Source organism: Myotis myotis, unplaced genomic scaffold, assembly GCF_014108235.1.
Source record: "Myotis myotis isolate mMyoMyo1 unplaced genomic scaffold, mMyoMyo1.p scaffold_m19_p_10, whole genome shotgun sequence".
Lineage (NCBI taxonomy): Eukaryota > Metazoa > Chordata > Mammalia > Chiroptera > Vespertilionidae > Myotis > Myotis myotis.
The window spans coordinates 49,861,026-49,885,525 of record NW_023416314.1 but is presented as its reverse complement, the minus strand read 5'-3'; the positions used below and the strand labels follow the sequence as shown (position 1 = coordinate 49,885,525).

Below are 24,500 nucleotides of genomic sequence, written 5' to 3'. Positions count from 1 at the left end.
TATTCCAAAATACATTGGATTACCTTCTAAGGTAATGACCCAAAAATGGGCCAGACTACCCAGGGACTACACATTATTTAAAAAACATGACCTTCCTTTGATCCATAAGGCTCCTTATAAACAGACTTAAGTCAGATATTAAGAGTTACAAAAATGAACATGCTGATATACCAAAGATTTTAATTTGCATACAATTAATAACTGTTTGCTGCAGCCATAATACTACAAAGCTCCTACACCACATATGCACACTCAAAGCTTGAATTCTTTTACATTTTTTATTTTTTATTTATTTATTGATTGGCTTTAATCCTCACCCAAGGATATTTTTCCATTGATTTTTAGGGAGAGTGGAAGAGAGAGGGAAAAATAGAAAGAAACATCAACGTGAAAGAAACATATCACTGGTTGACTCCTGCAGGAGACCCGACCAGGGCCTGGACCAGGGAAGAGCCTGCAACCAAGGCACATGCCCTTGACCAGAATGGAACCCAGGGCCCTTTGGTCCGCAGGCCAACACTTTATCCACTGAGCCAAAGCGGCTAGGGCTATTTATTGATTGATTTTAGAGAAGAAGGGAGAGAAAGAGAGAAGCATTGATTTGTTGTCCCATCTATGTACGCATTCACTGGTTGTTTCTTGTATGTGCCTTGACCAGGGATCCAACACTCAATGTTCACATATTGGAAGGATGCTCTAACCAACTGAGCTACCTGGCCAGGGCCAAAAAATTAAATTATTTTTCTTTTTTCGTTTTCTTTGATGCAAAAAGCTTTTTATTGTTTCCATTTGGTCCAATGCATGGGAGAGGGCTTCAGGGTGGTTAAAAGAATGGCTAGTGGTTTCAGGGAGAGGCTCAGGTAAAAGCCAGACACCAGGGGAATGCAGAGGGGCCTCTCAAAGGCCTCTGGGTTCCAAAGGCTTCGAGTGGTGCTTGAGGGTGAGCCTTTCAAAGAGATACTCGCCCAGCCCAGCCTGGGGGCTGTCCAGCCCAGCCTGGGAGCTGGCCAGTCTGCGGAGGTTAGTCAGCTGGTCGCCCATCTTCTTGATGAGTTTCACCTCCTCATCTAGGAAGTGTTTCTCCAGGAAGTTAGAGAGATGAGGGTCTTCATGGGCAGAACCCAGGGCATGCAGCTTCAAAAGGGCCTGGTTCAGGTTCTTCTCCAAGGCCAGGGCAGCTTCCATGGCGTCCTGAGTTTTGCCCCACTCATGGTGGGAAGGCTTCTTCACATCATGGAGAACAATGCGGCCACCTCGCTGGTTTTGCATCTTAAAAAGAAGCTCAGCGCCCTTGAACTTCTTCTCCTCCAACACTCGGAAGAAGTGGCCCACACCCTGGGAAGCCACATCATCACGGTTGAAATAGAAGCCCAGAGAGAGGTAAGTATAGGAGGCCTGCAGGTGCAGGTTGGCCAGGCGGTTGACCTCAGCCTCCACCTCGGTGGAATAATTCTGACGAATCTGGGAGCTCATGGTTGTTCAGTAAAAGGAGCTAAGGTTAAAAACAAGAACAACAAAAAAACAGTGTTGGCTGGTCTCAAAGGCTGAGGATGGCTGAGGTGGTTCGGAAGGTGGTGACTGGAAAAGAGGTTGGAGGATGGTCAGAGGCTGGAAGAAGGGACATCCCTGGGTCTGTTCCACCCAAACACGGTTGAAGCGAGAAAGATCTGGGAGACCAAGAGCACTGCCTTGAATTCTTTAATTTTCTAAAGGGACACTCACTGCCAGTGAAGTTGTGTTGTCTTTGGCAGATCATGGTTTTCAATTATCATTGTTCTTACTTTTCAATTAAAAATTACCATTAATTGAACTTCATTATTGTCATTTTGGCTTTAGTTGTTTTAGTCAAACTTCAGAATGTATTATATATTTGTATTACTAATATTTTGGGCCTACATTTTTCTAACTAGTCTAGGCTTTAAGACAAGTAGTATATTTTTTGTGATTCAATGAGCAATCATCCATATTCCTAACTGCTAAAGAAAATCCCTCTTTCCCCAAAATGCTTGCACTTTGACAATTAGTTGTTATTATCCCACTAAAAAGTGGGAATTATTGAGGTAAAGAATGACCCAGATAAGGGGTCAGGATTAAAAAAGCTTGAGAGTCACTGTTCTAAGAGTCCTCACCCTGACTACAGGGTCACTAATTATAGGGACAGGTCTTCTCCCTGGCCACCAGGTCTATACCAACCAAATGTGACATTAGGACTTGGAATCAGAGCCTTTCGTGAAAGTAATAACTTCCCTGAACTTGGATGTCTCTAGTTCTGAGTAAGAAGCTTCCAAGAAATGTCTTAAAATGACTAAATCTCTTAGCAAACCCTCTTTTCAAAAATCATTTTCTGGCTTACCTTTAAAACTCTGCAGGTTCACATAACAGCTTTCAACTAAATGCTGTCAGGCAGGGATCACCAGCCCAGAAAGGTATAGAAAACCTGAGGAAACTGGTGACTTTTTAGAATATATATATATATTTCAGAGAGGGAGGAGAAAGAGCTAGAAACATCAATGATGAGAATCACTGATGTGCTGCCTTCTGCACACCCCCTACTGGGGGATCAAGCCCACAACCCTGGCATGTGCCCTTGACCAAAATCGAACCCGGGACCCTTCAGTCCTCAGGCTAAATAAAGCTCTATCCACGAAGCCAAAGCAGCCAGGGCGACTTTTTGAATTCTTAGTATCTGTTTCCAGCTGTGAAAATGACTCAAGCTCCTAAGAAGCATACCCCGCTAAAGATAAGAACATGCATAGCAAAGTAAAAGCATTACAGTATAAAACTTCAAGGAATTCATCAATTTATCAATTGAGAATCAAAGTCATAATGCTAAAAACCCTAGTGTTAAGATACTTCCTTCTCCAGAAACTGAGATCCAAAAGGAAAAGACAGCCAAAATATATAAGCACAACAGACTTAAAAAAATCAGTAGGGTAATGAATAACTACACTAACGGGACTGCCACTAACCACCTAACCTTGGACATGTCAATTAACTGCTCTGATCATTGGTAAAATTCATTGAAGGGGAGGCCAAATCACTGATGGTTAAGCTCTCAAAGTCTATATATCTACTACTGCGTATTAAAATAAGTTGTTGCCTAATAGTACATTAGATACTCAGTGAATTATTAACTCTAATACATCACAAGGGTTATCACTTTAAAGCAATACATCTAATACTCACTGATCTTCAATCAATGTACTGCTCTGCAGAGTCAAATGTCCCAATAGCAGCTAATTCACCTGTTCCTATCTCCTGAGGATTCTCCATATGGTAAAAACCATTATTTTGACTTCATTTTATAGGTACAATCCACAAGTTTTTAAAACAACATATTTCTAAGAAACTTATTTAGGACCATCCTTGAAATTAGATGGATGTTAAGATCTCTGGACTCCACTGAGAATCAATCCTTCATCAGCCAAAATATGTCTCTAAACCCCTGTATCACACCAAGGAGTTATTTTAACACAAATGTAAACCTCAAAATACTTTAATAGATTCTTTCCTCCACAAATCTTAACTATGTAAGGGGCAGGATAAGTCAAAGAAATGTTTTTGTCTCTGAAAAAAATGGTATTTATACATTTATTCATTCTTATATCATATATTCTACTTCCTGTTAATTCAGAATAAAGAGCAGCCATTATAAAAAGTACCATACACTTATTCCAAAATCTTTGGTAAAACCATTCCTACAAACTTATTAAACCAGCTATAGCTTGCTTTCACCCAAGAATCCAATTTAGTGGTGTATTTTTTAAAATTAACATTTGCATAATGAGCTTTATAATTTTATCACTTAATAATAAAAAAAAGACTGCTTGTAAAAGGTGAGCAGTACACAGAAATAAATTTGAGTTGAATTTTAACAGTAGGCTTTCTGCCTATACATTAAAGAATGGCTTATTAAACCAGAATCCCTAGGCCCCCAAGGATATTTAAGTAGGTTCTGAGAGTCTTATTAACCCCCTGAAATTATATGAAAAACTAAATGTATATTTTCTGAGGAGATAGCACAAAGCTTTAAGGAGATACTCAAACAGGTTCATGACCTTTGACTACAAATCTCTGCATTATGAATATATTTTAAGATTTTATTTCCAGCCTTAGCCAGTTTGGCTCAGTGGATAGAGCACCGGCCTGCAAATTGAAGGGTCCCAGGTTTGATTCTGGTCAAGGGCACATGCCCAGGTTGTGGGCTTGATCCCCTGTAGGGGGCATGCAGGAGACCGCCAATCAATGGTTCTCTCTCATCATTGATGTTTCTATCTTTCTCTCTCCCTCTCCTTTCCTCTATGAAATAAAAATATATTTTTAAAAATATTTTATTTCCAATTAATATTTCTAAATATTTAAGACAATACTCCCAAATAATAAGATATAATGGTAAGATTCCTTAAATTCAAGGATTGCTCATGTGACTAGTAAGAATTCCATAAAATAGGTAAACTAGATATTTCAAAGTAATTCTAAAACTGTCAAATGGTTAACATTTAAACACACACACACACCAGCCACTATTTAAAACCTCAAAATGACATACTTCAAAGCTGATCACACACTCACACACACACAAATATTCTAGACAAAATGGATCCATTAATACATGTGGTACTAAGATATTCAGAAGGCTTTTTAATGGAATGTGTCAAATAATTCACCATGGACATTCACAAAGTAGTGTGTCATAATTTGTAATAAAGCAATTGGCTTCTTTCAAGTATTGATGTAAGATCTACAGTATGTCAATAACATCTTACAGGGGTCTAAAAGATATAGAGAGGTACAGATTTATATAAAACATATTCTAAAAAAAAAATATTACATTTTTCTACTTGTTTTCTCCATGTGATCACCCTCACCTCCTCCACTTAATGTTCTTTATCCCTGTCTAAATCCTACTTTGATTCAGAAATAATGTCATTTCCCACTTAGAATCTCTATAACCAATTTTGACATATGATCTCACTACATTCTATTTTATATATGCACACTCAGTCTCCCCAATTACATTATTCCTGCTCTACAGATTATTATATCTAATTTCTTTTGCCCAGCACAATATAATCTATAGTCTCCATGTGATATATATAAAAAAATTCCAGCCCTAACTGGTTTGGCTCAGTGAACAAAGCGTCGGCCTGCAGACTGAAGGGTCCCACGTTTGATTCTGGTCAATGGCATGTACCTTGGTTGCGGGTACATCCCCAGTAGGGAGTGTGCAGGAGGCAGCTGATCCATGTTTCTAACTCTCTATCCCTCTCCCTTCCTCTCTGTAGAAATCAATAAAATATATTTTAAAAAATAATTAATAAAATATACTTTTTTAAAAATTCCACTTCACTTTATTAGCACATTTATTGTCACACTTATCATAGTATCTGGTAATCACTGGTAAAAATGTCTAGGGATTTGCTTCAAAATAAAATAATGGGGAAGTGGATGGAGGTACAGATAAAACAAGATTGACCACAAGCTGAAAATTGTTAAGGTTACTGATATGCATATTATTGTATTTTTATGTTGGCAATTTCCCATAATACAAAGTTTTTAAAAGTCTGCCTCTTCTACTAGAAGAGAGAGCTTCTTACAGACAGGCCCAGTAGTTTTCTTCTGTGTGCACCTGACCAATAGAAAGCAGATAAATTTACTTTACAAAACACATTTCATTCTCTTTATTTTAATCTTTATTGTTGAAAGTATTACTTATGTCTCCTTTTTTCCCCCATTGACCCCTTCTAGCCAGCCCCTACCCCTGGCCTTCACCACCCTATTGTCTGTGTCCACAGAGTATGCATATATGCATACAAGTTCTTTAATTGATCTCTTCCCACCACCCCTCCCCGGCACCTGCCTTCCCGCTGAGATTCCACAGTCTGTTTCATGGTTCTATGTCTCACATTTCATTCTTTAGGCAGAATTATCTTTCAATAAAAGTTCAAAAGCTTTCAGATGGTATTCTATTTAAATAATTCTCTTATTAATTCAGATAAAATACATTTATTCATTCATTAACTATTTAATAGGCACCTATTTTCTCAGATATCCTGTCCTGGTAAATGCAGGGTATCAAAAATAACTCACCCTCACTAATAAGTTAAAAATCTAACAGTACCCTCAAAGATCCATGGGGGAAAATGGGCAGGAAGGAAGACAGGGAGATGAAGAGAAAGAAGAAATAGTCAAAAGCAATAAATACAGTTTTTAAGAAAGGGATTTATAGCACCCACATTTTTTATTAGAAAGAGGGCAGCCCTAGCCAGTTTGGCTCAGTGGATAATAGAGCCTCGGCCTGCAGACTGAGGGTTACACGTTCGATGCTGGTAAAGGGCATGAAACTCGGTTGCAGGCTCCTCCCCAGCCCGGGCCCTGGTCAGGGCTTGTGCAGAAGGCAACCCATCGATGTGTTTCTCTCACATTGATATTTCTCTCAGTCTTTCCCTCTCTTATCCACTCTCTCTAAAAATCATTGGAAAAATATCCTCGGGGTGAGGATTAAAAAAAGTAAGAGGGCACACAGTTTGTTTAAGACAGACAGGTCTGAAAGTTCCCCACCCCACTCCAATTTACAGATGAGGAAACTAAAGTTCAGAGAGGGGAAGTGACTTGCCTCAAGTCATAAATCAAGTTACTAGCAAAACCAAAATTAAAACTCAGATCTGCTGATTCACAGTGCAATGTAAATTTTCTACATCACAGGATTTTTCTACACTATAATATTCACTAGCTAAAGAGAATGACTATTTTATTATTAATATATACTTCAGTTCTATATTGTGCCATACTGAAAAAAAAAAGTAATTGGTTAAGTAAAGAGAGGAGGTTGGGAAGAAATTGCACACAACAAAATACTAAGACAGTTATACATGAAGACTATATGCATATACCACACTACCTCAATTCTGAGACACATTAAATTTTAAGACATAGTATCCATTTCATAAACATCTTAAAATAAATATAGCACTGTAAATACATCTTCATTTCAAAAAATACTAAAATGTGAGCACACCTCTAAATGTAATATAATACACTCAATAAGACACAAAAATTACTATCATTTAAGAGCCACTGTCACAAAGCACAAACACACAGAGTAAGAATCCCTTCTAAGGGTAACAAATAGTTACTAAACACCTAAGGCTATGTGCCATTCCCTTCAATTGCAGGTATTCAAGTAAACAAGTTCCTCTTGCCACTGTCTCACATGCGTGAGTTCCGGAGTTTTTTGACAAAGCAAGGTTTGACTCTCAGCTCTGTCACTTATCTTTTCAACCTTTGGAAAATTACTACTCTGAGCCCCATTCTCTTCATCTGAAAAATGGGATAGCCACCTTAGAGAACTATATGAAAATTAAACGTGATAATTTAAGAAAAAGAACTACAGTACCTAGATGAAATACTGTTTTCTCCCACAATCCCTATAGGCTAAATGAAATTTAAAAACTAGAACTTAGCCCAGCCGGTGTGGCTCAGTGGTTGAGCACAGACCTACAAACCAGGAGGTCACGGCTGGATTCTGGGTCAGGGCATTCGAGTTGCAGGTTCAATCCCCGGGTAGGGGGTGTGCAGGAGGCAGCCAATCCATGATTCTCTCTCATCATTGATGTTTCTATATCCCTATCCCTTCCTCTCAGAAATCAATAAAAATATGTATTTTTTTAAAAACTACAACCTATTCTTGACTTACAAAATTCCTCTCTTTCTCCTTTAGAGATTGGAATAAATCTGACTGGATCCTAGAGCAAATCCTACTAGTCTCCTTTGGAGAAATTTGATGAGAAAAGCTTACTTTCTTGAAATCAGTCTCTTCTTCAAAGTGGGAACAGAAAACAATGACAAATTTTAAGTGTTTCAGTTTTATGCAAATTCAGCACTTTCATATTGTTTTACTGAACTGGGACTCTAAGCCCATTACAAACCCACTGAAGAGAGGAACTACAGAACCAACGTGTGGGAAGAGGAAAGAATAAAAGGCCAAAAGACAAAGTTGAAATAACTCATCTGTACTAGTGGTTTGTTTTCTTTTTAACCTTTAATTCATTTATTAAATGCAAAGAAAACAATGTTCAGGAGAGTCAAAACCCTATCTTCATGATTCAAGGTGCTTTAGTCAACTTGATCCCTCAGATTAAGCACGTGCTATCTTTCAACATGTAGTTTCAGGATGTTCACACTGGTAACAACCCAGACATTCTATGATGGGAATGTGCCTACCAAAGTGGCTCATATGCAGTAGGCACTGAAGTAAAGGCCATCTTTTTCTCTGATCCCAAACACAATTCAGATTAGCATTAGCCCACAAACACAGTCCCTATTTCAGTTGAATAATTTGCCCCCACTAATTACAAAAATAATGCTCATTTTTTATTTGAAAAAATACTAAAAGTACAAGCATTTTTAAACCACCCACAATCTTATCAGCCAAAGATTAAAATATTACAAAGAGACATGCCAACATCTTTTCTATGAATTTGACCATAACTGTGATCATACCAAATTTTACATTTGTATAGAGCATTTGCCATTAAACATGATTAACTATTGGCCTGTATTTTAATATCTTCATTCTGGCTTTCTTGAGACTAAATTCACAATACTTTTTCCCCTTACCTAACTCAATAGTTTCTTTTCAATCTTTGTTCTTCTGAGTCTCTCAGCTATATAGTTTGCTGCTGACCACTTCCTCTTTCTTAAAATTCTAAGTTTCCCTAAACAGTATATTGCTCAGTGTCTACAAAAGTCCTTCCAACTAATCTTTTTCTCTTTCTTCCCTGGCTCTCTTCTGTTAACTCATGACAATCTCTAAAAAAAAAATAGCTCAGACCTGACCTTTGGATTTGCTATCAACTTTGAATCTCCAGCACTTAATACAGTGCCTGACATGAAACAAATGCTCAATTAATGTTTATTGACTGGCTACACCAATCCTGACCTTATTAGCTGTGTGATCTTGGGCAAATTAAATCTTTCTGAATCTCAGTTCCCTCATCTATAAAATAGGGATAATCAAAGAAAGATGATGCTCAGAAAGCTCAAAACAGTGGCTGGCACAAAGTAGAATCCAACAAATTATACTACCATTATCAACATAATCTAGTAAAAGACACAAAAATGTTTATTATACATAGTTGAACACCAAGTCTACCTCTCAATAACCCAACTTACTTTCACCATATTCTCTTATAACTATCAAAAAATACTTTTATGATCTTTCCTTTACTACCTATCTCCAATCATCAACTATTCTAATTCTTCTCTTATCATAATACAGAATCATCATTTATCAACTAAGCTACAACAAACTTAGTTGAAGTCCACACCCTTAAATCTTTATTCAAACCTTCAATCCTCCTTTAAAGCCATTTCATTTGTCACTCATTATAATCCTCATGTCCTCCAATAACCCAAATCCCAACTCCTAATTCCAAGGATGGTTCAAAACTCACCTCTTCCCAGAAACTTTCCCTGAGTAAATATAACTTCACACCACTCAGATTCCTTCTCTGCTCTGAGTCGCCTCAGCACCTGTGAGCACGTGGGTATTCTGTTATACTTAGAGTATAATGTGATCAATGAGTAGCATTACCAAGAAATTACTTCCACAAAATTATTTCTACATCCCAAAGAATGGCTCATTAGCTATAATGCTTTGTTGATCTAGTTCAGCCGTGGGCAAACTACGGCCCGTTTGAAATGAATAAAACTAAAAAAAAAAAAAAAGACCGTACCCTTTTATGTAATGATGTTTACTTTGAATTTATATTAGTTCACACAAACACTCCATCCATGCTTTTGTTCCAGCCCTCCGGTCCAGTTTAAGAACCCATTGTGGCCCTCGAGACAAAAAGTTTGCCCACCCCTGAATAAGGAAGCACCCTACACATACAATGAATGCCCTCTTTGGTTTCTGTCCTTGACCCTATACTATTTTATGTTTGTCAAAAGTGCTGAACTCTTCACATTCTTTTTGTGGTATCCTCAAGCAGAAATTATACCTCAGTGCCTACCGCCTCCTCCCACTTAATGCCACTGGAAATTGGGTAGCGGGCCACTCTTTCTTTTCTACTACCTCTTCTCTGACCCCAACCCCTGCCCTCACCCCACAAATAAAAAATCCAAAAGCTTGAAACGGTGATACACATGTACCATGTCTGTCTTTTCCTCTTAAACGAAAGGAACTTTGAACCTAGTTAGCTATAAATCTTCCCAAGGCTGAAAATTTTCCCAGCAAGCATGATACATAACCAAATTCTACTACATCAAAATAGCTGATGCTGTAGCACAGCAGGATTGTACTTACATGTTAACTCTCACTTGTGTTACCGTAACAACTCCTGCATCATTTTTATGTTAATATTACTCATGCCCAGCAAGATAGTTGAGTAATTCCCCTACAGGGCAGATTTTCTAAGAGTTATCTTCTGACAATGCGCATACTTTTTTTTTTTTTCCATGTAAAGAATCAAGCGATTCTTCACTGCCATCCAAGCAAAAGCAAACACTTGTGCCATTAATTCTGAGAGTGCGCTGCTGAAGCAAAGCAAGTCAGATGAGCTGAGGGGAGGATGATGGATCAGCCTCAGCAGCGAGAGTTGTCAAGTCTGGACGTTTAGGCCTCGATGCAGCGCAGCGAATGAACCTATGAACTTGGCGGACTGACTCCTTCCTGAGACATCTGGCTCTCCCGTCGCTGCCAAAACCGAGTTATTATTTATTACTCACTCAAAAGGCCCACACCCTTCAGTTACTACGCATAAACCTACCTTGTTTGCCCCTCGTATACTTTCCCCTAACTGGCCACCTAGCGCTCTCTAGTTAAGGAGCCTCTATCGACATCTCACCTAAAAAGATAAAAAATTAAAAAAAAAAAAAACCCTTCTCCTCTCAGTCACCTTCCGGTTTCAGTAGGTGCCTCTGACTCCAGATCCACGTGTCCCCAACAGTCCACATCGCTTAACCTTCAAAATCCAAGCCTGCCCTCCCTGCACTCCCAGCTGACTCCCCCACCCTCTACCCATGCCTACTTACCAGAGGCCAACCACACTGCACCGCTCCGCGCCGTCTCCTCCGACACCCTTTTCTGAGCATCAACCTTTTCCCATCACTTTCTTCCTCCCCAGACCTGGAATCCTTCAATCACGGGCTTCTGGTGCACACCAGCCCGCTCCTCCGTTAGCTACCCCGCCCCGCCTTCACCGCCTCTTCCCGGCCTCCCCACCCCGGGAGGCGCCCCCAGGCTCCGCAGCAGCAAACCAGGCTCCTCCCTACATCCCTGCAAGCGGTCCCCGCCCTCCGGAGGGCAGCGGCGCGCCCCAACCGGAGACCATCCGGTCCGAAGCCGGCACCCCCAGTCGGGGGCGAGGACGTGGGCGGGGCGCCGGGTGTAACCCCCGACTGGGCCCGGCCTGCCTTCCCGGCGCCCGCAGCTGCGGCCCGAGCCAGGCGAGGAGGGGCCAGCACCCGGCTTCTCCCACCCGGCGTCCTGCCTCTCACCTCGATGCACAGGCTTGGGCCTCGCTTTCCCCCGCGTCGCCCACCGATGGCTCCGCCGCCGTCGCGCTCTCCTCACTGGCTCTTCCACCACCCCGAGCGGCTGCTGAAGAGCGGACGGGTAGCGGCACGCCCATTGGCTGCGACCCGCACTCGCGTCAGCCGGCCCCCCGACCCGGACCGCGGGATGTGACTGGCTGGCGCGGCGCCACTCTTCGACGTCTTGGCCTGATTGGCTGTCTCGCGCCCCCTTACCAGTAGGACCGCTCACCCGCCTCCCCGCTCTGGCCTCCCACCCCCAACCCTTTTTTTCATCCGGGAGGGAGGGGGGCGGAGCGGGCGCCGGTTAGAACGCAAACGACCAATGGAAGCGCCGAGAGAGGGCCGGGGAGGTGGGCTCTGCGGCCGGACGGGGGAAAGTTCAGCCAATGGGCGTGCGCCCCACATCCCGGGCCCCGGAGCGCCTCCCCTGGCCACTCACGTTCTCGCGGGTCGCGCCCAGGGCCACGCCCGGCTGGCTGCCCATCGCGCGGGTAGGGCGCCCGCACGAATGGTGGAGGGGCTGCGGCGAGGCTGGCGTGGGAGCCCGCGGGCGGGCGGCTATTGTGGCGTGCCCCGGCGCTGCCTACGTGAGGCCCGACCGCCTTCTGGCCGGCCGGGCTCGGGCCCGTGTGAGCGGAGCCGTTACTCCGCGGACCCCCTGGAACCTCCGCCGGATGCCCTTTAAAAGGAGAGCGCCGAGGGTGCGTCCCTTCCAGGCCCGCGGGATTGTGAGCCAAATCATGCCATTTCTCCAGAATAATTTCCTACAGAACTTATCAGTGGTGTAAGAGTTTAGAATAATGGTTACCTCTGGAGGGATGGAAGGGGCACAAGGGAATCTAGTAAGAGTTTTAAAAAGCTCCGGGTCTGGATTTGAGTGGTAGTTACAAAGATGTATACATACGTAAAAATTCATCGAGCCTTAAACTTAAGATGAGTGCACTCAACGCACTTGATGTGTCGATTTTTGATAATAAAAGGATTTTGACAATAACTAGTAACATTACTATAACCTTAGGTCCCATGGGACTCCATGGTATAAACCAGTGGTTGGCAAACCGCAGCTCTCGAGCCACATGCGGCTCTTTGGCGCCTTGAGCGTGGCTCTTCCACAAAATACCACGTGCGGGCGCCCACGTATAGTGCGTACAGTACGATTGAAACTTGTGGCCCATGCGCAGAAGTTGGTTTCGGCCTGTGGGGGTACGTTGGCTGAGGTCGACCCCCTCAGATTGAGGACGTTTTTTAGCAAAGGCCAGCTTAGGAGAACCCCAATTAAGTTAATAACAATGTACCTACCTATATAGTTTAAGTTTAAAAAATTTGACTCTCAAAAGAAATTTCAATCGTTGTACTGTTGATATTTGGCTCTGTTGACTAATGAGTTTGCCGACCACTGGTATAAATAATCCCATTAGGAATTGCCTATCATTCCCAAATGACAAACTGTGGGAAGAAAAAAGGGGTGGGGGGTGGATTGTGAGAGTTTAAAATGAATGAAAGCTTCTGGCACAGAGAATAATACAGATCGATACTTTAAGGATGAGCCAAGATGATTGAAGGTGATTTTTTTCTTTGAGGATTCAGTGCCTGGCCCTGTTCATAGCACAAAGGCACAAAGGGTGCTGCACTCAATGGAAACTACAAAAAGTTTACTGAGCTCCCTGCTTTGTGGCCACATCAGTCTGAACCATAGAAACCTTCCTTCCATGGCTTTTGCCCTAGGCCTAGGATCTCACAGTCCAGCACTAGTATAGTTATTTCTGGAAGAGGGCACAGAATGCAAAGCTAACACAGCTGCCTACCCTCAGGGATGAAACATACCACTGGGTGAGGCAAGATGTGAGCACCTGGAACCCAGTCCCATAGCAGAATTCTGAAATAGCCAGGTCAGGTGAAATACTCCTAGAAATAGGTCAAGAATACGCTCCCCAAACAAAACATAAGAACTCTGAACCAAATTCTAACCTGTTATAGGGCACCAGCAAAACAGTTACAGATGATGGGATTCATAGTAATTTCATCATTAAGTTGTTCAGTTCAGATAAATAGCTTTGTTTAAAGCCCTTGTTCCTGAACTAGGCGCATAAAATTAGATAAGAGTATTTTCCATAGAGCAAGGGTTGTAATAGGGAGACAGACATAAACGGATAATTCCAAGATAATGCCGGATGGGGGAATACATATAAATAAAGTGGATATAACCCAGTCTAGGGAATGTACGGGCATCTTCTTAGAGTACACTGTTAAGGTTTATCAGCACACCCTCTATAATTAGGTACTACTTTTGGAGAATACTTTCATTACAAATGTTTAAATTTTTGTGCAAATATCTTTTTTATTTATTATATTTTTATTGATTTCAGAGAGGGAGAGAGAGAAAAATCAGTGATGAGAGAGAATCATTGATTGGCTGCCTTCTGCACACCCCCTACTGAAGATCCCACAACCCAGGCATGTGCCCTTGACTGGAATCGAACCCGGGACCCTTTGCAGGCCAGTGCTCTATCCACTGAGCAAAACCGGCTAGGGTGCAAATATCTTCTTAAAATAGCTATAAATACAAAAATAAATTCATACTTAGTTCTGAGGAAACCACAGTAAGAAGTAATTGCTTAATGAATACATTGTGATTTTCAAAAGTAACTTTAGCATTGAGAGCATGAATTCATCTCAGTATGTAACATGTGCCTCCAGCAGAGACCCCCACGAACCGACAGCCTGCTGTTTAGAGGAGGACTTAAAACAATGGTTCACACTCCAAGACGGTACAATCTCATGGGGAGGGCAGGTTATATGGACAGTGTCCCTTATCATGCACCATCATTCTTAAGTTAATTCAAAGAATTTATATATCTACAATTAATAGTCTTCACAAAAGGCAATGAAGAATTTTGCTCAGAGTCTAACACAGGGGTGGGCAAACTTTTTGACTCGAGGGCCACAATGGGTTCTTAAACTGGACCGGAGGGCCGGAACAAAAGCATGGATGGAGTGTTTGTGTGAACTAATATAAATTCAAAGTAAACATCATTACATAAAAGGGTACGGTCTTTTTTTTTTTTAGTTTTATTCATTTCAAACGGGCTGGATCCGGCCCGCGGGCCGTAGTTTGCCCACGGCTGGTCTAACCTATAAAATGTAATAAAACCAAAAAAGTAATTCATTCAAATGTGTTTCCCATTGTTCTTCAACAAGAGCCCTAAAAAGTGGACGGCCATATATTGGAGTCAACTTCATTGTAATTTTATTCAAATATAAAACACCTGTACCATTATAGACTACAGTCTAAGGAGAGATATATAATAATGAAAAAATACATAGGAAGAAGCACCAAAACAAATATGCTACACTTAATGTAGTTATAGCTATTTATGAATTCCTCAGAATTTTATAGCATCTTTAAAAACAGAAATACTACCTCTTCCTGCTCTAAAGAAACACTTTTATTATATATATATATCCGATCTAATAAAAGAGAAACATGGTAATTAGCTGTACATCCACTACCCTTCCCATTGGCTAATCAGGGCGATATGCAAAATAACTGCCAGCCAAGATGGCGGCTGGCAGCCAGGCTACTGACACGAGCAGGAGGCTTGCTTGCTTCAGTGACGGAGGACTCCAACCTTCCCCGCCTGCCGCTGCTGGGCTCTGAGCTGCTAAAAAACATTGTTACAAATATAGAAGCTAAACAAAACCTCAGAAACCTGTTTTCAGTCAGCCGGGATCTCAGAGCTGGAGTCACAACAAAGTTTCAAATACAGAAAGTAAACAAAGCCAGAAACCTGCTTTCAACAGCGAGGTCTCACAGCTAAAGCCGGTTCTCAGCTCCAGTGACAGCCATAAATCCAAGAATAAAAAAAAAAAAGGAAAAAAGGAGCAGTTGGGAGCTTCAGTCACCCGCCAGCCTGAAAACGGCCCTCAGCCCCTCACCCAGACTGGCCAGGCACCCCAGTGGGGACCCCCACCCTGAAGGGGGTGTGACCAGATGCAAACAGCCATCATCGCCTCATCCAGGCTGGCCAGGCACCCAAGCAGGCCCCCCACCCTGATCCAGGACACCCTTCAGGGCAAACCAGCTGGCCCCCACCCGTGCACCAGGCCTCTATCCTTTATAGTAAAAGGGTAATATGCCTCCCAGCCCCGGGATCAGCGGAGCCGCAAGGCCTCCTGGCCCCTGAAGCAGCGTGACACGGGGCAGCGCCCAAACCCCCTGATCGCCCTGCAGCTCTGTGTGTGACAGGGGGTGGGGCCACAACCTTCCTATCTGCCCTGCTCTGTTTGTGACAGGGGAAGGCGCCCCAATCCCCTGATCGGCCCTGCTCTGTGCCTGATAGGGGGGAGCTCCCCAACCCCCTGATCGCCCTGCGGCTCTGTGTGTGACAGGGTGTGGCCCCCCAAACCCCCATGGGCCCTGCTCTGTGTGTGACAGGGTGGAGCCGAAACCTCCCCATCGGCCCTGCCCTGAGTGTGACAGGAGGTAGTGCCCCAACACCCTGATCGGCCCTGCTCTGAGGGTGACGGGGCAGCGCTCCAACCTCCCCATCGACCATGCCTTGAGTGTGACGGGGCGGCACCCCAACCCCCCAATTGGCCCTACCCTGAGTGTGACTGAGGGTGGCATCACAACCTCGTGATAGGCCCTGCTCTGTGCATGACAGGGGGGGACCTCCACAACCCCCTGATCGGCCCTGCTCTGTGCGTGAAAGGGGGGAGCTCCCCAGTCCCCTGATCGGCCAGCTCTTTATGTGACAGGGGTGGCACCACAACCCCCTGATCTGCCCTGCTCTGTGCATGACGGGGTGGCGCCGCAACCTCCCCATCGACCCTGCCTGGAGTGTAACGGGGCGGCGCCCCAACCCCCCAATTGGCCCTACCCTGAGTGTGACTGAGGGTGGCATCACAACCTCCTGATCTGCCATGCTCTGTGCATGACAGGGGGCGGCGCCCCAACTCCCGACTCAGCCCTGCTCTGAGCCCAACCAGGGACTGCGGGGCAGGCACCTAGGGATTGGGCTTGCCCTCTGACACCCGGGAGTGGGCCTAAGCCAGCAAGTCGTTATCTCCTGAGGGGTCCCAGACTGTGGGAGGGCACAAGTGGGGCTGAGGGACAAACCCCCCCCCCCCCGCCAGTGCACAAATTTTTGTGCACCGGGCCTCTAGTATATATATATAATTGATTTCAGAGAGGAAGGGAGAGGGAGGGAGAGATACAAACATCAAAGATGAGAGAGAATCATTGATTGGCTGCCTCCTGCATGCCCCCTACTGGGGATCAAACCTGCAACCCAAGCATGTGCCTTTGACAGGAATCGAACCCGGGACCCTTCAGTCCTCAGGCCGATGCTCTATCCACTGAGCCAAACCAGCTAGGGCAACACTTTTCTTTTAGCATGTATCATTTTCTAACATATTTTCCCTCAATGTCTTATTAAACACAGATCTGCTGACGTTCTTCACTCTGTTAAAAAGAGACAACAGGCCCAAAATACAGTCACGAAACTGATATTTAATACCTAACCTAACTAATCTCAGCCTTTTGAGGAAATGTAACTTTCAGCCAGTTAATCTGTAATTTCCTGGTCAACACTAGTGAGATAATCCGCCCAATAGACACCCCAAAGGAAAGGGCCTTGCCTGAAATGTTGCACTCTTTGCTAGAAACTTCGTTTCTCTGCCCCCTTCTCCCTATAAAAGGCTTTCATTTTATATAGCTCCTGGGATCTCTTTCCTATTTGCTAGATGGGATGTTGCCTGAATCATTGAATAAAGCTAATTAGATCGTTCAATTTATTCAGTTGAAATTTTTTAACAGCTGTATCTTCACAACAACCGTATGCAAGCATTTACCAGTATCTATGTATCTGAATTTCATAGGAGAAAAAATTGAGGCTCAAAGAGACAAAGTACCCTGCCCAAAGTCACACAGCTGTTAGGTGGCAGAAGTATGATTGAACTCTAGATCTATTTGATGGCAAACTCCTTAATCTTTCTACTATGCCACATTTGCCTCCTGTAAAACAAGATCAAGTCCTTTTGCCTGCTCCTTATGCTTCTTTGTATTCCCCACAGTGAGTAGCACAGAATCTCACATATGTCTCAGGGAACTCACAGAATTAATTATTTTCACCATGCTTCTGTACTGATTTCATGACAATGTCGAGTGTGAACTATTTAAAAGAAACCATTTTTCATTAAAAATGTTTATTTTGACAAAACTAAAGGGGGCACAACTTTGAGGTTGCAGTTGACAACCCATCACAGCTCTCTAGAATGCATCAGAGATGCTAATTTTCATAGAGAGTTTCAGGCAACTAGCAAGAGCCAAATTTCTAGTAAGGGTAGTTATGCTCTGCAGTTAATTTGCTGATCTCTATCTTGCTCTGTACTCAATTATGACATCCAGAATTGATCCGCTTTAAACATATTTTTAAAGCTTGTTAAAAACAAAAGCAAAAAAAAACTCTACCAAGTTTCTAGCATTTCTATTAATACTGTGTGCAGATGGAGCAAGTACACAGGTCCCTGTGGTTTCATTTCCTCATCTCTAAACAAAGGGTGAAACTTAATGCCCATATCCATCCTGAGGGCTTCAGAGATCTGTGAAATAAGAGATGAATAATCTGACCTTTGGTTATTCAACAGCCTAATCTAGGTGGAACAAAAATGGAGCTGCTATAGTCTTGGCTGTGCTAAATCATTCCTTGTGTCCTGGCCATTGACTTTCTGTTTCTTAAAAGTAAACACCACCTCAAAATATGCCACTTTGGCACAAGGATTATTTAGAGCTAAAGACACATAAAATACAACAGGTTCAAGAAGGGTATTCTAATCCCCCTTTTTCTTCCTGGAAAGAGGGTATAAAAATGTCCTCCTTACACCAGGAGAGAAGACACCATTGACAAGGAAAAAATTCTGAGATGTCCTAAATTAAACTACAAGCTGGCAGAGGATAGGAGGAAGACACAAGGAAGGTTAATCAGTTAAAAACCTTGAGGGGAAAGCAACAAAAGACAGCTTATTTTCCTGAATATATATAGAAATTTTGAATTTAATTCCAAGAAGCTGTTTCTGAAGTTATCTAGATAGAATAGCCGATGAATGAACTTTCCAAAGTATTGCCCACAACCAATCCAGAAAGAGCAAATACTTTCTTACAGACTATATACCTATCCCAAAACTAGTTCTGCTTCACCTTTTCCTGCCCCCTCTATCTATAACCAATCTAAATTCTTTCAAAACTACTTACTCATTCTATAAAAGCACCGGGTCAACCCCAGGATGTCAGACATGTTTGCCTCTCCACCTAGCTCTACTGCTGGCAGTTTCCACTGCATACCTCAAAACCCGGTGCTTTTTCCAGCTGGCATATGGCTCAATATGCCCTTTCTTTCAGAAAAACTTTCTACTTCAAAGGTTTTGTTCAACTCGTCCTTTCATGGGGAATCAAAGCCAGGAGAATCTTGTTTTAAATAGACCTTTTAAAAGTAATTCTTGGAGAAACCAAGATGGCGGCATAGGTAAACACTGGAATTTGCTGCCTCGAACAACCACTTCAAAAATACAACTAAAAGATGGAACGGACATCATCCAGAACCATAGGAAGGCTGGCTGAGTGGAAATTCTACAACTAGGAAGGAAAAAGAAAAGCATACCGAGACTCAGAAGAGGCGCAGTGCAGAAGTAAAATACTAAGGTACAGAGGCGCACATGGAGCGGGCTGGCGGCTGAGGGCGCAGTTGTCGTTTTCAATTGGGAGGGAGTCTCAGGCTCTGAGATCCAGTTCCAGGCGAGTCTCTGGGGACCCAGACTCATACGGGAGAAGCAGGACTGTCTGGCATCGGTTGGAACTCGAGGGCAGCTTTCTCTCGGAGGGGCTTGCAGCGATTACTGGGACATTGAGAAGCGGAGCCTCTGAGAGCAGCCATAACTGCTAACCCCACCCCGTTGATCCTGTGGGACCCACCCTGCCCAAGCCCTGCAGGGAGGCTTTTGCTGGATAGCCTAAGGCAGAGGCTAGATTAGCACCTCCCTAAAGATCCAGGGCCCAATGTACCCAGAGGTCAGAGTGGGACCATCCAGTTTGCAGCTCCTCGGGTCCATAAAGGACACACTCAGGGGGCAGACTCAGTGAGCACCAAAGCCCCACTGAAGCAAGTCTTGCCCCAGAGGGGTGTCTCCAGCACAGAAGTTCTCCCACTGCAGACACAGCTGATTCTCACAGCCAATTGGCCTAGAGGTCAATTCCTCCCAGTGATACCTACAAAAATCAAGGCTTAACTACAACAAGACTGTGCACACAGCCCACAAGGGGGTGCACCAAGAGTGTCCTCCTCAGGTAATTGGGGAGACTGAACCACTGGGCCCTAGAGGACACTTAGCACAGAAAACCACTGTATCAACACAGGGAAGCATAAAAAATGCGGAGACAAAGAAAACGAACACAAATGACAGAAATGGAGGAAAGCAAACTACTGGATATAGAGTTCAAAACCACACTTTTAAGGTTTTTCAAGAATTTTCTAGAAACTGCCAATAAACTTAATGAGACCTACAAGAAATCTAATGACACCCTCGAGGTTGTGATAAAGGACCAACTAGAAATTAAGCATACACTGACTGAAATAAAGAATATTATACAGACTCCCAACAGCAGACTAGAGGATAGCAAGAATCAAGTCAACAATTTGAAATACGAAGAAGCAAAAAACACCCAACCGGAAAAGCAAAATGAAAAAAGAATCCAAAAATACGAAGATAGTGTAAGGAGCCTCTGGGACAGCTTCAAGCGTACCAACATCAGAATTATAGGGGTGCCAGAAGAGAGAGAGAATAAGATATTGAAAACCTATTTGAAGAAATGACAGAAAACTTCCCCTTCCTGGTGAAAGAAATAGACTTACAAGTCCAGGAAGTGCAGAGAACCCCAAACAAAAGGAATCCAAAGAGGACCACACCAAGACACATCATAATTAAAATGCCAAGAGCAAAAGACAAAGAGAGAATCTTAGAAGCAGCAAGAGAAAGAAAGTCAGTTACCTACAAGGGAGTACCCATATGACTGTCAGCTGATTTCTCAACAGAAACTTTGCAGGCCAGAAGGGAGTGGCAAGAAATATTCAAAGTGATGAATACCAAGAACCTACAACCAAGATTACTTTATCCAGCAAAGCTATCATTCAGAATTGAAAGTCAGATAAAGAGCTTCACAGATAAGAAAAAGCTAAAGGACTTCATCACCACCAAACCAGTATTATATGAAATGCTGAAAGGTATCCTTTAAGAAGAGGAAGAAGAAGAAGAAAAAGGTAAAGAAAGATACAAATTATGAACAACAAATACACATCTATCAACAAGTGAATCTGAAAATCAAGTGAATAATCTGATGAACAGAATGAACTGGTGATTATAATAGAATCAGGGACATAAAAAGGGAGTGGACTGACTATTCTTGGTGGGGGGAAGGGGCGAGAGGGATGCGGGAAGAAACTGGACAAAAATCGTGCACCTATGGATAAGGACAGTGGGTGGGGAGTGAGGGAGGAGGGTAGGGTGGGAACTAGGTGGAGGGGAGTTATGGGGGGAAAAAAGAGGAACAAATGTAATAATCTGAACAAATATTTAATACAAAAAAAGTAATTCTTATCTTGATTGAGGAAAAAAAGAAAGAAAACTCGAGGACATGGACAACAGAGTGGTGATTGCAGGGGGGAGACGGTGGGGAGAAGTGGAAGAGGGCAAATAAATGGTGATGGAAAAAATAAAATAAATAAATTTTTTAAAAAGTTTAATACTTATCTGCCTTTAGCTTCCTCATATAGTTTAGTGCAGAGGTTCTCAACCTGTGGGTTGTGACCCCTTTGGGGGTCAAACGACCCTTTCACAGGGGTTGCCTAATACCATCAGAAAACACATATATAATTACATATTGTTTTTGTGATTAATCACTATGCTTTAATCATACTCAATTTGTAACAATGAAATTGGGGGTCACCACAATATGAGGAACTGTATCAAAGGGTCCCGGCATTAGGAAGGTTGAGAACCACTGGTTTAGTGACTTTTCCACCATTGCCTCTCTTTGTGCAATCTAATGTAAAAGCCTATAGGTTACGCCATATTTTTAGATCTTTATTTTCTTGTGAGAGCTTTCATGTCTTGTATACTTTTCTCCTGTTAATCTGTCTTATATCAGTTTAATTCTCAGGCCCAGCTGAAAAACCCTAAGAAGGTAGAAGTAAAATTTTGCCTCCCCTACCTTCTCAACTGTCTCCTCTAGACCCAGTTTATGGTTAAAAGTGTCCTAGCTCACAGGTGTTGGGAGGAAGAACAGTATTTGCAACATTTCTTTGCATATCATCTGTTATCTATTTTCCAAACATCATTGTAAAAATAATCAATCATCTTGCTGGCCAATTTCTTCCCACATCTGGTTAGGTGAACATTTTGGCCTTCTTTTGAGAGTGGCATTGTTTTGACTTCATTGTTAGGCTATAGTAACTCAATAGAGCCCTGAGACCTGGAAGTTAATCTCTTCTTTATCTTGTCTCCTTTCCTTTTTTTTTACATTTTTTAGGAATTTATACCCTTTGTACATGAGTCAGAGCATAGCTGCTGCAAATGCCCAGAAATGGGAATTGCTAGTTCGTCATCTGTATTCAAATATCACAGCATGTCTAAGGTGTAAGCCACAGTCTCTGACTTGCCTATTTCCTGGTCTTTGGGTGATGTTTTTTAAGAACTGTGCTTAAAGTCTCTAAGATCAGTACCTCACACCTTTGAACTATTTAAGAAAGGCCTCCTCCCAGAAATATTTGCAAAGGCCTGGAACTAGAAGAACTTCAGGCAGCAAACCACACCTATGTGTAACAAATTGTCAGTATATACAAAAGTATGACTTTTTTTTTTTTTTAAATATGACTCTTGAAGTAAGTAAAACTTATACTTGACTCAGTCCCTACTCTCTTATTTTCCAAAGCTCAGAAAGGGCACAAATAAGCGTTTTTCCATAAACAAAGTCATTTAATTGCTGTGATGATATTTATTAAAACAGCAAAATTGAAGTGTTGTGTGTGTTTTTTTAATGAATTAGGCAAAGTTTGGCTTGAGAAGAATAGAGCACAGTGATTAAAAGTCCTGATTCTAGAAATGAACTCCTGGGTGTAGAATCTGAGCACTACTATTTACTATCTTTGTGACCTTGGGCAAATTATTTATCCTCTGTGCCTCAGTTTCCCAAAGGTAAAATGGAAATGACAGTCATACCACCTACCTCATAAGGGTGCAATGAAGCTGAGTGAGTTCATATTTTAAAGCACCTAGCATAGTTTCTGGCCCGTGGTAAATCTTCTCTTAAAGGGTGACCTTTAAGCTTGTTAAATCTTAAGGAAAAATAATAATTAAAGTGAAAGATTTCCCAGAACCAATAATAATGTCTATCTTCTATTTTCAAAAATATACTAACATGCCAAACACTTTGCAGATATTATTTCCAAACCTCACAATGAGATAGGTAGTAATGTCTCCGTTTTACAGATAAGGAAGTGGAAGATTGGGGAATTTAAATTGCCTGAGGTTACATAACTGAGTAATGGTTGCGGGAAGTCTAACTTAGTTTGTCTAATTCCAAAGCACATGCCCTTCCACTGTGCAACATCATTTCCTAAATCTTCTAACCCATTCTCTCCACTTATTTATAATCCACACTATTTTAGAACTGGGCTTAAGAATCACGTTGCATCGCTTCTTGGCCCTTAGACTAAGATCAAGTGTAGTATCTATTCTTAATCAGCTTAATATCTGATATGTCAGCCATCTGAGGACAGTATATTAATGGATGGACCTAGAGGGTATTATGCTAAATGAAATGAGTAAGACAAATACCACATGATTTCATTTATATGAACAGAACAAACAGATACAGAGAACATAGTGATAGTTGGCAGAAGGGTAAGGCGTTGGGAGCTGGGTGGAAAAACTGAAGGGATCAAAAAGTATAAGTTGGCAGTTACAAAATAGTGATGGGGATTTAAAGGGCAGTATAGGGTATATAGTCAATAATATTATAACTATGTATGGTGTCAGGTAGATTCTAGACTTATGGGAGTGGAAATAACTTCATAAATTATATAAATGTCTAACCACTATGCTGTACACCTAAAACTAATGTAATATTCAATGTCAACTGTAATTGAAAAATTTTTTAAATTTAACAAAAACAGGCTCATGGAAACAGAGACCAAAGGAATGGTTACCAGAAGGGAGGGTTGGGGATATGGGTGAAAAGGAGAAGGAGAATATAGTCAATAATATTGTGATAGCTCTACACGGTGACAGGTGACTACTAGAATTAGTGGAGTGATCACTTTGTAAGGGTATAAAAATGTCTAATCACTATATTGTACACCTGAAAATAATATAACCAATATAAGAGTAAATTAAAATAAGTAAATTAATTAAAAATAAAATAAGAACAAAAGCTAGAAAAATAAATAAAGCTTCTGCCTGGAGAAAAAAAGTCATTTTGCCCAACCCCTCCGTCCTTTCACAAATAAGTAAATGGAGATCATTAGAAGTTAGGTTGCTTTCCAAAGGCTACCTAATTACTTAATGACTGTTCATTAGCTATTGAATGCCAACCAGCCACTTGATGGTAAGGAAAGGAATAAACAATTATGTATCTTGCTTATCACAGGGCCTTTCACCTGGTAAGCCAATGCAAGCTATTTTATCATCATTCATTTACTCATTCATTTATTAGGCATTTCTTACAAGTTTGGCACCTGAGAATACAAAAATGAACAAGATGTGATTGCTTTTGAAGCTTACACTAACTGTCCAATCTGAAAGCCACCAACCACAGTATTGGGTACTTGAAATGTGGCAGGTTGGAATGTACTATAAGTATACAAAACACACAGGATTTTTGAAAACTTACAAAAAATAAGGTAAAAGAC

General features: G+C 42.0%; 2 protein-coding genes and 1 pseudogene across 12 annotated transcripts in view; 1 reads left to right on the top strand and 2 right to left on the bottom strand.

The window, feature by feature from the left end:
* FAR1 (fatty acyl-CoA reductase 1) overlaps nucleotides 1-11,811 on the bottom strand; it is a 69,958-nt gene extending 58,147 nt beyond the window's left edge. The window contains exon 1 of one of the 7 annotated variants that reach the window (XM_036325475.1): nucleotides 11,503-11,811. In XM_036325475.1, the coding sequence (XP_036181368.1) occupies nucleotides 11,503-11,636 (134 nt within the window). In that variant the 5' untranslated portion in view covers nucleotides 11,637-11,811. Of the gene's footprint in view, nucleotides 1-11,037; nucleotides 11,170-11,502 lie in introns of those variants that run through there. The other 6 variants (XM_036325478.1, XM_036325474.1, XM_036325477.1 and 3 more) reach the window with 6 other exon arrangements.
* Nucleotides 551-11,641, bottom strand: LOC118664852 (ferritin light chain-like). Of its 5 annotated transcripts, XM_036325483.1 has the most exons (3): nucleotides 11,503-11,634; nucleotides 9,456-9,534; nucleotides 551-1,578 (listed from the first exon to the last, which is right to left on the bottom strand). In XM_036325483.1, the coding sequence occupies exon 3, from the start codon at nucleotides 1,471-1,473 to the stop codon at nucleotides 898-900; it is 576 nt and encodes a 191-aa protein (XP_036181376.1). In that variant the 5' UTR covers nucleotides 1,474-1,578; nucleotides 9,456-9,534; nucleotides 11,503-11,634; the 3' UTR covers nucleotides 551-897. The 5 variants fall into 5 exon arrangements, with proteins under 5 accessions (XP_036181376.1, XP_036181375.1, XP_036181377.1 ...); XM_036325482.1 differs by lacking the exon at nucleotides 9,456-9,534 and having other exon boundaries at nucleotides 11,503-11,641; XM_036325484.1 differs by lacking the exon at nucleotides 9,456-9,534 and having other exon boundaries at nucleotides 551-1,492.
* Nucleotides 11,812-23,282: 11,471 nt separating the features above from the next.
* Nucleotides 23,283-23,391, top strand: LOC118665620 (annotated as a pseudogene).
* Nucleotides 23,392-24,500: the final 1,109 nt, after the last annotated feature.